The following is a 12,018-nucleotide window of genomic DNA, read 5'->3' as shown; positions in this document are numbered from 1 at the left end:
TGATAATAGCTGTTCAAAAGAGGGAGTTTGATCTAAGCATACTTGTTCAGATTAGCCTTATCGTAAATGCTCATTGAATGGTAGCTATTATTTTTGTTAACATAGATGAGAATGCTTCCTACGAACCCTTTAACTGAGAACCACTTTTTGAGATTAGATACCTTTTCATGTTCTGTTTCCACGTGTAGCAAACAACTCTTTGAGTATTTGACTTCACATAGAGAGCATATACTGGCCAGCAAAAGTGCTGGTCAGCCAGAGTGGATCTCAGGTTCACTTAAGTAGTTTTCTTCTTGTGAATTAATATGGGCAATACTGACATTCTGAAGTGTTGGTTCTGTGTTTGTTTAAAGGGAGTCTGCCTCAAAGGACAAAATCATCTTCCTGTGGCCTTTGGGAGGAAATGACCTGGGTTCTATTTCTGGATTTCCCTTGCATTATCTCCATAGCTTTGAGAAAGCTATGCAATCCTTTATGCATTAGTTTCCCTTATCTGTAATTTGGGAAACATAATCAATGGTACCTACTTCAGAAAGTAGTTGTAAAAATACAATGAGATATTGCACAGGGCTTGACACGTGGCCCCCAATATATTTTAGCTTTCGAGGTCAGGTTCCCCTAGGCCCAAACCCAGGACTGTAGGGGATAATCAAGGTAAATGCTATCTACTCAGTGAGCCTAGGTTCCCAAAGTGCCCTCCTTCAGCATGGATGGCAGGGAAAACCTTGACATTTGAAACAATATTTACCTAGTCTGAGGTTGTATAGATGTTAATTCATTTAATATGTATGGCAACCCCATGGGGTACTCTTTTATCCCGGAGAGACAGAGCGTGAACAGGGGAGGAGCTGAGAGAAAGACACACAGAATCTGAAGCAGGCTCCAGACTCTGAGCTAGTGGTCTGCAAAGAGCCCAACGTGGGGCTTGAACCCATGAACCGTGAGATCATGCTCTGATCTGAAGTCGGACGCTCAACCGACTGAGCCACCCAGGGGCCCCTTATCTTCATTTTAAGATGTAGTTTCTTAGTGAGCTTTGACCCCAACCATAAATGCTTCAGGCAGTTATAAAACTGGTGGGCTGGTTTGTTATTGGCAAATAATAAAAGAAAATCAAACACAAGGCCGTTCACCAGATATTACATAGCTGGCGTCCCAGAGCATGCTTGTAATTGTGCTTTTCACTTACCATTTTTTCAAGATTGGTCTACTTGTTCTCATGTTTTAAAAAACTAGGAAGTATGAACAACAAACGTAAAAAGGCTCTTCAAAAAGTTATTAATGTCAATAAATTTGAATAAGCATGCATTTATTAAACCCCTGGGTATTGATCATCTAAGGCAGTAATACTAACATTTCTGTGCCCTTTGAAAGTTTATGTAGAGCCTTATAGAGGATTCTTACAACACACAATGACTGAAGCGGTGAAAAGACAAAGAAATCGCCAACTGTTCCTCTGTTTTTTGCATCTCCTTCCTTAATTCCTGTTAACCGCTAATGTTTCTCCAACGTACCTTAGCAGTTATACATTGAAGCTTCTCCTTACTGCAGAGAATTGGCCTCGAACTTTGTCTAGGACCTCGCCTTTCTCTGGTGGAGGCTCCGGATTGCCTGGAATCTGAACATGCGCAGAAGTTCTGCAAACCCTAGGCGGGGCCGTTGTGCTCGTGGGCTCCGCCTCCTTCCCCCTGACTAGGGGAAGCGGGTGAGCACAAGACGCGTGCGCAAACGTGGCCGGGGCTCCAGGGTGGTGGGTTACGCCTGGAGAGCGCATGGGCAGACAAACTGTACGTCCGTTTGTCCGGAGCGGAGGGGAGAGTGGGCGCCATCTTCTTCTAGGCTCACTGAGGGCTTCACCTGTGCCGGGCAGGCTGCTGCGACGAGGAGTGCCCCCCCTACCCCCGGCCCTGTGTGTCCGACTCGGCAGCAGTGGTGTGTGTTTATTGCCAAGTGCGAAGCAGTTACCCTTGGGGCGTCCGGGGTGGGGAGGGGTTGGCGACGGGGACGGCAGAACAGGGAAAGGCGGGGCCGGCAGCCGCGCCAGGCGCTAGCGTAGCTTCTGCCGTTAGGGCACCCTCCTTCCTTGTTAAACACCGACTCTCCCGTCAGCCTCCATGTGGTGTGTGAGCGCTTCCCCGTTTTCCCGACAGTGAAGATCTCGAAGGATTTCATAGGTATTTTTTTTCCTTTGCTATGTCATCGTAGGCAGTGGTGGCAGAAAAGCGCTGAAGGCCCGGCTCGTTAGGCAGGAGAGTGGCCAAAGTGTTTGAGTTAGGTATGGGGCAGTTCACCCTGTGGCGAGTTAGGGTGGAATGCTTGCCCTTGGGACGGCGTAACGGGAAGGCACGAGGTTGGGCGGTCCAGGTTAATTTGAAGGCTGATTTTGGCTGAAGGTCTGGCGACAGCATCGGATCCCACGTAGCAACTTTGGCCTGGCGCGAAAGAAGGAAGCTCTGACCCCTGGGAGTATGGACAAAGGCTTTGGGCTATAGAAGCGATGCCTTCGGATGATCCCCATTTGAGGATGACGGATGTTATGGGAAATCCAATGCCGTGCGGATTCGTCTTCACTTACAGTTCCTGTTAAGGATTATGGCTCTGTCGTCATGCCTATGGTTTTTATTTAACCATCTACATTATAAAAGGATAAAAGGCAGATCTTCATAAAGAATAATTGTGGACTGGGCTAGATTATTTTCTGCAAAGGCAACCCATACATTTAGAATTTCATCGCAACTTTGGGTTTTAAGGAAGTCATTTCCCCCCACCGTTATCTGGAGAATGACTTGTTATTCTCTAGTTAAAATAAAATGGATCTGGGAGAATACCTATTTAGTTTTCCTACCAGGGTTGATTAGAAGATGCACATATTGTTTAGTAATGGTGATACTGTGTGATGAATCATGGATAAAATCAAAATTATTTAAAGTGAATTTATGAATTTCAAGCTTTTAAGGACTCCCATCTTTTCGTTAGAAGTTCTAACATCACCGTCTTTAAATCAAAACAGTCGCAAAAATACTTCTGTTATATTCATAAGTAGAAACAATTGCAAGTGCAGCGTACTTTAGGGTATTTTGTGTGTTTTGATTTTTGTGTAATGTTCCAAGAGTAGAATTTCTGGGGAATTTGCTTAAGGAAATGACCTATGGGAACCATAGGAAAAGTGCTCATTTTGAGAACTGGTCTCTTAAAGGTGGTCTCCCAGGTGTGTCATTGTTGAGGGATAAAATGGTACATTACCCTACCAGCTGGGGGTGGGGGGGAAGGTTGTGTTGGTTATATGTGGCAAATTAGAGAAAATATTTTATCTTGTCTGCTTGAATTGCAATTCATGAGATTTGTACTCATGGAACTATTAGTTAAAATATTGTTTTAAAGTTGAGGATAAATTAGAAATTTTTTAAATTTGACAAGTTATTCCTTGAAACGTCCCTAAGTATCTTATAAATATATTTATGTTCTTGGGGTAAATCCCTTTTTAAGTTTTTAAAAAAGTTTAGGAGAGACAAAATGACATGAATCTTACTCGCTTTCCAAAATATTTTAAAAGTAAAGGAGCTGAGTTACTTTGTATAGGAAGAAAACTTGGAACTTTAGTGTGGACTAGTCCAGAAGCCATTTATGGTTTTTAAATGTTGGTGTGGATATTGGCTTGTGGAAGGAACCAGGCTTGTGCTCATTTTTATTTTTGGTACTGTGGATTTTTAATAGGCCATTTTTTTTTTTTTTAGGGCAGGTTTTTCAGGTTTACAGCAAAATTGAGCAGAAGATAACAGAGATTTCCCATATGCCTTGTAAATATTTTCAGTATCAATTTGGCATTGATAATTAAGATGTAGAATATGCCTAGTAATTTCTTGATACCTTGTTAGTTTAGCTTGTAGTTTAAAAAGTAATCAGTGACCTTTTCCAAAGGAAAATAAGCCTTGCAGACTTAAAAGAATACTGTCTTCTGACCACACTTTGTAGAAGTGTAGTACTTAAGTGTAAGTACTGAATTAAAGCAACATTTCTTTGCACATTCAAAGTATAAATGTATATTAATTTAGCAACTCTTATTTGATAAGAGTACATTAAATATTGCAACTTTGGGTGTCTCTGAAAATATTAGATACAAATTTCCTTAAGGAAATACTAAGATTTCTCAATAGTTAATGCTGGTAATCCCAAAACATTCTAAATAAATTTGTTTTTATTTTCTACATTGTCATTTGGGTTTTCTCAATGCAGGACAGTTTAAAATGGAATAGGCTTGTTAGCATAACATTTTCTATTTGGCTTAGGATGAATTTAGTAGTAATTGTTTTAGGAGTTTAAGATAAGGATTAGTAGCTGAGATTTTTTTTATTTTAGGGGTATTTTAGTGTTTGCCTTAATTATATTAGAATCAGGAAATTTAATTCCATGTTTGGAAGTGTGAGCTATATGTGTAGAATTTAAAATTTGTATTCAAATTGGTAGCCATTAGTTTGAATTTATTACTTTAAAAATTGGTTTTTGAATTCAAAACATTAGTGTTTTGTTCATTGTATCATTTTGAATGGTTGTCTTACTAGTTTGATTTGGTCTTATGTTTTAAAAGGGAGGAAAACTGCAAGAGAGTTGGACATAATGAGCTAGGTGTTTGGGCTTCTCATGAGTGGAAGTGACAGAAGGTTTCTTTTTGGAATTTTTGATTTGTTTATATTGACCTTTTACTTGTAGAACAGTTGTCTTTTTTTTTTTTTTAATGTGGATGTAAAATTTATATACAGTGAAATGCACAGATTTTAAGGGTAGTATTCATTTAGTCTTGGTATGTTTATACTTCCATATAACCAAGACTAATCAGAATGTATAACATTTCCAGCACCTCTTTGCTCTTGCCACTTCCAGTCAAGGAGCTATTTAATTTCTAGAAGGTTTTTGTTTTTAAATAATCTGCAGATGTCTACTTGGAATTTATACTTTGTTTTTGCTGAAGGATGATTAATTTCCCTTTGGAGCAAAGAAGACTATTTTGTAATGTCAATAGTTGTGGTTCCTTATATTCCTTCACTTTTAATAGGTAATTCTGAAGGGAATATCCTAATCTGGCGTGTTTAAGATTAATTACAGGGTCCAAGGATTAATTATATTTCATTTTCTTTCCACAGTTAAGTTGCTTTTACAGAATTAACAGGTCTCCAAGAAATTTTAAAAAGGTAAGATATCCAGAGCTTAAGGCTTTTCACAGAAGCTTGACAAAAAAATGTAAAGTAGAATAGTACATGTAGGTACACATGGTTTCTGTACTTTCTTTGGTCAGTGAAACACTAGTGGTAGACAGTTTATTATTATGAGCAGAAATTATATACTGACCATAGATGGCTTTTCTTACATGTAAAACTCATCGTGGTTGGTAAAATTCTTTAATCCACAAAGCTGTCTCTCATGTTTCCTCAGAAGATCTAAGAGTGAAAATAGTTTTTGGTCTTGTTGTGAAGCAGCGCTTGGCAGACTTACAAAGAAGATTTGATATTTTTGATGTTCATACTATATAGGATAGGTGATATGAAATATTTCTTTGAAGTAGTTGGTTTATTTGTATGTTTAGATGGGAGAAGGTTTATTCTTTTTCTAAGAAATTAGATACTGTCAATATTTTTTGTGAACTTACATCCTGTTTTCATTTATAAATGCTGAAGAAGGTAGGAACTAAGTAATTATTAAGTTTAGTTTGGGATAAGGTACTTCAAAAATAAGACTTGCTATTATGTGTACCTTTTTGTCTGCAGGTCATTATTGCTGTGGTTTGAGCTCAGCATGGCTGTAGTCATCCGTTTACTGGGGCTTCCTTTTATTGCGGGGCCTGTGGATATTCGTCACTTCTTCACGGGATTGACTATTCCTGATGGAGGAGTGCATATAATTGGAGGGGAAGTTGGGGAGGCTTTTATTATTTTTGCAACAGATGAAGATGCAAGACGTGCCATAAGTCGTTCAGGAGGGTTTATCAAGGATTCATCTGTAGAGCTCTTTCTTAGTAGTAAGGCAGAAATGCAGAAGACTATAGAAATGAAAAGAACTGATCGCATAGGAAGAGAGCGGCCAGGATCTGGGGCATCAGGGGCTGGCAGCTTATCTAACTTTGTTGAGGCTATTAAAGAAGAAGCAAGTGATTCTGCATATGGCTCTCCAATTAATCAAGATGCTGGGTTTCATACTAATGGTACAGGACATGGTGATTTAAGGCCAAGAAAGACACGGCCATTGAAGGCAGAGAATCCTTACTTGTTTCTGCGAGGTTTGCCTTACTTAGTAAATGAAGATGATGTACGTGTCTTTTTCTCTGGTTTGTGTGTGGATGGCGTAATTTTCTTAAAACATCATGATGGCCGAAATAATGGTGATGCCATAGTAAAATTTGCTTCATGTATTGATGCTTCAGGAGGTCTTAAATGTCATAGAAGTTTTATGGGTTCAAGATTTATAGAAGTAATGCAAGGCTCAGAACAACAGTGGATTGAGTTTGGTGGTAATGGAATTAAGGAGGTTGACATTCCTATGAGAGCTGCAGAACATTCTCCACCAAGAGGAATTAATGATAGACATTTTCGAAAACTATCTCATTCAAAATCTCCCAGAAGAACACGTTCTCGTTCTCCTCTTGGATTTTATGTTCACTTAAAAAACTTGTCCCTAAGTATTAACAAAAGAGATTTAAGAAATTTCTTTAGAGATACAGATCTGACTAATGAACAGATTAGGTTTTTATATAAAGATGAAAGAAGAACAAGATATGCCTTTGTAATGTTCAAAACTCTGAAAGACTATAACACTGCTCTGGGTTTACATAAGACTGTTTTGCAGTATCGTCCAGTTCATGTTGATCCTGTTTCTAGAAAACAAATGCTGAAGTTTATTGAATGTTATGAAAAGAAAAGACCAGTGTCAATAGAGAAAGAGAGGCTTGGACATATTTCACAAAAATACTTTCAAGAAGGTTACCCTGGGCAGAAACTGTGTATATATATAAGAAATTTTCCTTTTGATGTTACAAAAGTTGAAGTGCAGAAGTTCTTTGCAGACTTCTCTCTTGCAGAAGATGACATTTACTTACTTTATGATGACAAAGGAGTTGGTCTGGGAGAAGCACTGGTGAAATTCAAATCAGAAGAACAGGCCATGAAAGCTGAACGTTTAAACCGAAGGAGATTCTTGGGGACAGAGGTATTGTTAAGACTTATATCTGAGGCACAAATGCAGGAGTTTGGTGTAAATTTTCCCCTGATGTTTAGTCAGAGAATGCAAGATCATTCACAGTCACATGATAGAGATGACCATTCCCATTCTTTTGACTCAAACGATCCACCAATGTACTCAGTTGGTCTTTCTGAAAGCTTTAGGCATCAGCAGGTGGACATGAGGCAACTGGACAATTTCAAGCAAACCCAGGGGGATTTCCGACAGCTTGATAGGAGCCTTCCAGAAGATTTTAGGCATTCCCCAGAGGACTTCAGGCACTCTCCAGAAGACTTCAGGTGCCCTCGGGAGGAACACTTCAGGCGGCCTCTTGAGGATTTCAGGCGACCTTGGGAGGAGGACTTCAGGTACCCCAGAGAGGAGGACTGGAGGCGGCCACCCGAGGATGATTTCAGGCGGCCTCCCAAGGAGGACTTGAGGCGGCCCCCTGAGGAAGACTGGAGGCGGCCCCCCGAGGAGGACTGGAGGCGCCCCCTGGAGGAGGATTGGAGGAGGCCCCCGGAGGGGGACTTCAGGCGGCCTCTTGAGGAGGATTGGAGGCGGCTTCCCCAGGCGGAGTGGAGACGACCACCTGAGGAGGACTTTAGGCGACTTCCCGAGGAGGACTTCCGGCGACTTCCCGAGGAGGACTTCAGGCGACCTCCGGAGGAAGATTTCAGGCGTTCTCCGGAGGAGGATTTCAGGCGTTCTCCTGAAGAAGATTTCAGGCGGCCGCCCCAGGAAAACCTCAGGCGTCCCACGCCGGAGCACTTAAGGCGTCCACCCCCGGAGCACTTCAGGCGGCCACCACCAGAGCATTTCAGACGACCTCCTCAGGAACACTTCCGCCGGCCACCCCCAGAGCACTTCCGCCGGCCACCTCAGGAGCATTTCCGGCGGCCACCCCAGGAACATTTCAGGCGCCCTCGGGAGGAGGATTTCAGGCACCCACCGGATGAAGATTTCCTAGGTCCTCCTGATGAAGACTTTAGGCATCCTCCTGATGAGGACTTCAGGAGCCCCCAGGAGGAAGATTTTAGATGCCCTTCTGATGAGGACTTCAGGCGGCTCCCGGAGGAAGACCTCAGGGAACCTCCAGAGGAGGACCCTAGACTTCCTGACAGTTTTAGACCTCCTGGTGAGGAGTTTAGGAATCCACCTGATGACTTTAGAAGTCATCGTCCTTTTGTGAATTTTAGTCGCCCAGAAGGTGGCAAGTTTGATTTTGGAAAGCGCAGTATGGGAAGTTTTCCTGAGGGGAGATTTATGCCTGACCCAAAATTAAATTGTAGTTCAGGTAGAGTAACACCTATTAAGATCATGAATCTTCCATTTAAAGCTAATATTAATGAAATTCTAGACTTTTTCCATGGTTATAGAATCATACCTGATTCAGTTTCAATACAGTATAATGAGCAAGGATTACCTACAGGGGAAGCCATTGTTGCTATGATAAACTATAATGAAGCTATGGCTGCTATTAAGGACCTAAATGATAGGCCAGTTGGCCCACGCAAGGTAAAATTAATGTTGCTCTAGAGAGCATTCCTAGATTCAGAGTTACCTCCCCACAGTATTGATGCAGTAAAATGCATTTTTTAAGTGTTTATTTTTAATGATCTAATGAAAAGAAACATTTTAATTTTGACTTGTGAATAGAATAGATGTAAATATTAGAATGTGAATCTGGTTTTCTTTTGCTTGCAAATTGCCATTCCCTTTTTCTAATTTAAAATTATATATGCCCCTTCTTTTGGACAGTTGGGGAGAAAATTCCTTGAGTTCATTAGTTTTTGTTGATGTCATGGGTAAACCTCAACACTTGTATAAAGTAGACCTGTATTTGGGGAAGATAAATTTTATATTCACTTTCGTTTCCAGTCTGTAGTCTACATCTTTTTACTCATACTGTATAAGGAAATGGTCAGTGACTATTGTTCGAGTTTAGCATTTGCATTGCTAACTGCCTACAGAATTAATGCCCTCTTCATTGTCTGAGATATTACTGTGTTAAGCCTCCCGTTAATTATAAATAGTTCAAAATGGACAGACTGTGAACTTGAAGTTTACTTGTGTAAAAAGCTTAGGAGATTCTTGAAGTTTCCATGTTCATAACTTTGCAAAGTTTTATAAAAATAAAAAAATTGCAACTGAATAGACCAACTAATTAACTTGTATTTGTACAAAAAGAAAAAAACCCAGCTTTTTCTGTGAAGTTTTCAACAGCTGCCTTAGTGTTTATGATAGGACGGACCAAATATCCTGTAATAATAGCATAGAGTGCTATGTGTAGCTTTATGGTGTTTTCCATATCTCATCAACCAAACTGATTAACTCCAGATACTTAATAGATAAAAAAGTAATTGTAGGTAGAAGGGGACATTTAGTCTTATGCTGGGAAGAATTTGATAAATGGATATAGTTTGTTCTGGGAAGAATTTAGTGATGATTCATTGAACTTGTGTTCTGTATTAGTTTCTCATTTTTTAATTTTAAGACTTTGTATCCAAAGACTCAGTAACTAAATATAATCAGATTTTTGTGAGATTGAATTTTTACTTCTTTGATATTTAGTGTAGACAGTTTACAAACACTGGATTTGATTATACCCATAATAATAATGGCTAACATTTATTGGACACTGTGTGCTAGGCAGTGAAAGTGCTTTACATGCATAATCTCAATTTAAGTATTCCATTAAGAAGTATGGTGTTTTTTTTATGTCTATTGCACAAGTGAGATAATGAAATTTAGAGGTTAGTAACTTGCTTAAAGTCATAACTAGTAAGTCATGGAGCCAGTTTCAACCCAGACAGACCCTGGACTCCAGTTCATGCTCTTAACACTTTTGCCTACTAACTTTTATAAAAGGGTACTTTGAATTTTGGTAAGATTGTGCTAAAAATGCTTAGGGTAACTGATACTTTACCTCCATTGTTGCTTTAAAAGTGGCATTAAAAATGACAAAATTAGTATGCTCATTGTTCATAAAAGATAAAATAACTTTAAAGGTTTTTATATATCCAGAGCTTCTCTTGGATAATAGTTATAAATTGATTTCTAATTTAAAATTGTTCATTTTATCAAATATGATTTGATTTTTGTTGGCCTTTATAGTTTACATAAAGCCAGGTTAATTTTCCTCGATTCTGTGATCCAGACATTTCCCATATTGAGCAAATAAGAATATACATTTGAAATAACATATGGTAGCTTAGTAATTTAATAAGATTTTGCAGAAGTAGAATACTTTGTCAGTATTTAGCCATTTGATACTATTTTGGATTAGTCTTCAGTTTTTTAAGAAGCTTAAGAGAAGCCAAGTGAAGTTTCTGTATTTTTAATTATTGTGAATATCTTGCTAGTAGAATGAACTAGTAAATTTTGTTTGAAAAAGCACATCAATATGGCTCTTTAAACTAGTAAGCTTATAAATTACTAGGAGAATGATAAATATGCTAACTAAATACAATGAACAAAAAACAAAATGAGATGATTATTTTTAAATGCTCACAAATTATATAGTTGGTTCATTTGATCCGTCTTCTTGAGGAATGCATAGAAGACTTTAAAACACTTCCTAATACATATCAGTAAAAGCCAAGATGACGTCTAAAAGTGAGGTGTCCTATAATGTGGAACTGCTTCTCAAAATGGGCTGGGTTGTGATAGTGGTAGTAGACAAGAGGTCAACAACAGTAAACGGAAGCTTTGTATTATGATTATAAAATTAACGAATTGATATAGTTAATTTACTTCCTAACCATTGAATGAATTTTTTAACTTTTAAAAATAAAAAAATATAGAAAACTGCCTCCTACTGGTTGGGAACCATCTTTGCACGTTTCCCCAACACTGCTGTCATGAGTATGTTAACTTAAATTGACCATGGTAGGAGTATTTTTGCAGTTGAAATTGGCAAATGCAACAAATCAGGGCATTTTCCATGATGGAGAGCCAGTTAAACAGCACACCAATTTCAAACAAATAAAAGAGAATACTGCAGTCATATCTCATATACCAATCAATGTGGTTGACTTTGACCAACCAGGGTTTGAACCACAAGTGTCCACTTATAGGTAGAATTGTTTTGATACAGTACTAACACTAAATATTTTTATGGTTTTCTTGATACTTTTTTTACTCTAGTTGACAGTATAGTATATAATACATATATAAAATATGTGTTGATCAACTGTTATTGGTAAGAATTTGGATCAACAGGAGGTTACTGATAAACAGGAGGCTATTGTTTTAGGGGAGTCAAAAGTTATATGGATTTAAACTGTGCAGGAGCCAGCACTCCTGACCCTGGCATAGTTGAAGTGTCAACTGTTTCAGCCACTTTGATTTTTCACCACTCCAGATACAGCAGGTACACTAGGAGCATACTGGTTTTCTAGTTTAATACCCAGCAGCATGTTAGCTATCTTAAAGTCAAACATTTTTTATCAGAAGGTATCTGAAAAATATAGTTAACATTTAGAAAGTAAACTTCATCCCATAAACCAAGAGATAGTTAAGAATCATTAAGAGAGCGTTTTTATCAGTTACCAAGAATATTGTCAAGAGCGGTAGCTCTTGGTCCATATATCACCTATTAAGCAGTCACCCCATCACCTCCATCTTTGTATTAAATGTTAGCTATTACTTAAGGAGTTGCACTAGATACTATATATTTGGCTTATAATTATGAATTAATGATATGATTTATTCTTAGTAACTCTAATAAACTTATTCTGAAGATAAGAAATGGAGGCTTATAGGCTAAGTAACTGGTCAAGTTGCCAATTTTTTTTTAAATAAGGAAGC

General features: G+C 38.7%; 1 protein-coding gene across 4 annotated transcripts; it reads left to right on the top strand.

The window, feature by feature from the left end:
* Positions 1–1,741: 1,741 nt before the first annotated feature.
* Positions 1,742–11,020, top strand: RBM12B (RNA binding motif protein 12B). Of its 4 annotated transcripts, XM_029923929.1 has the most exons (4): positions 1,921–1,932; positions 2,110–2,174; positions 5,139–5,186; positions 5,760–11,020. In XM_029923929.1, exon 4 carries the CDS (start codon positions 5,788–5,790, stop codon positions 8,743–8,745), a length of 2,958 nt encoding a protein of 985 aa, XP_029779789.1. In that variant the 5' UTR covers positions 1,921–1,932; positions 2,110–2,174; positions 5,139–5,186; positions 5,760–5,787; the 3' UTR covers positions 8,746–11,020. The 4 variants fall into 4 exon arrangements, with proteins under 4 accessions (XP_029779788.1, XP_029779789.1, XP_029779787.1 ...); XM_029923928.1 differs by lacking the exon at positions 2,110–2,174 and having other exon boundaries at positions 1,742–1,932; XM_029923927.1 differs by lacking the exon at positions 1,921–1,932 and having other exon boundaries at positions 2,002–2,174.
* Positions 11,021–12,018: the final 998 nt, after the last annotated feature.

The sequence above is a fragment of the Suricata suricatta genome, chromosome 15 (assembly GCF_006229205.1).
Source record: "Suricata suricatta isolate VVHF042 chromosome 15, meerkat_22Aug2017_6uvM2_HiC, whole genome shotgun sequence".
Classification (NCBI taxonomy): Eukaryota; Metazoa; Chordata; class Mammalia; order Carnivora; family Herpestidae; genus Suricata; species Suricata suricatta.
This window is presented reverse-complemented; position numbering and strand designations above follow the sequence as displayed.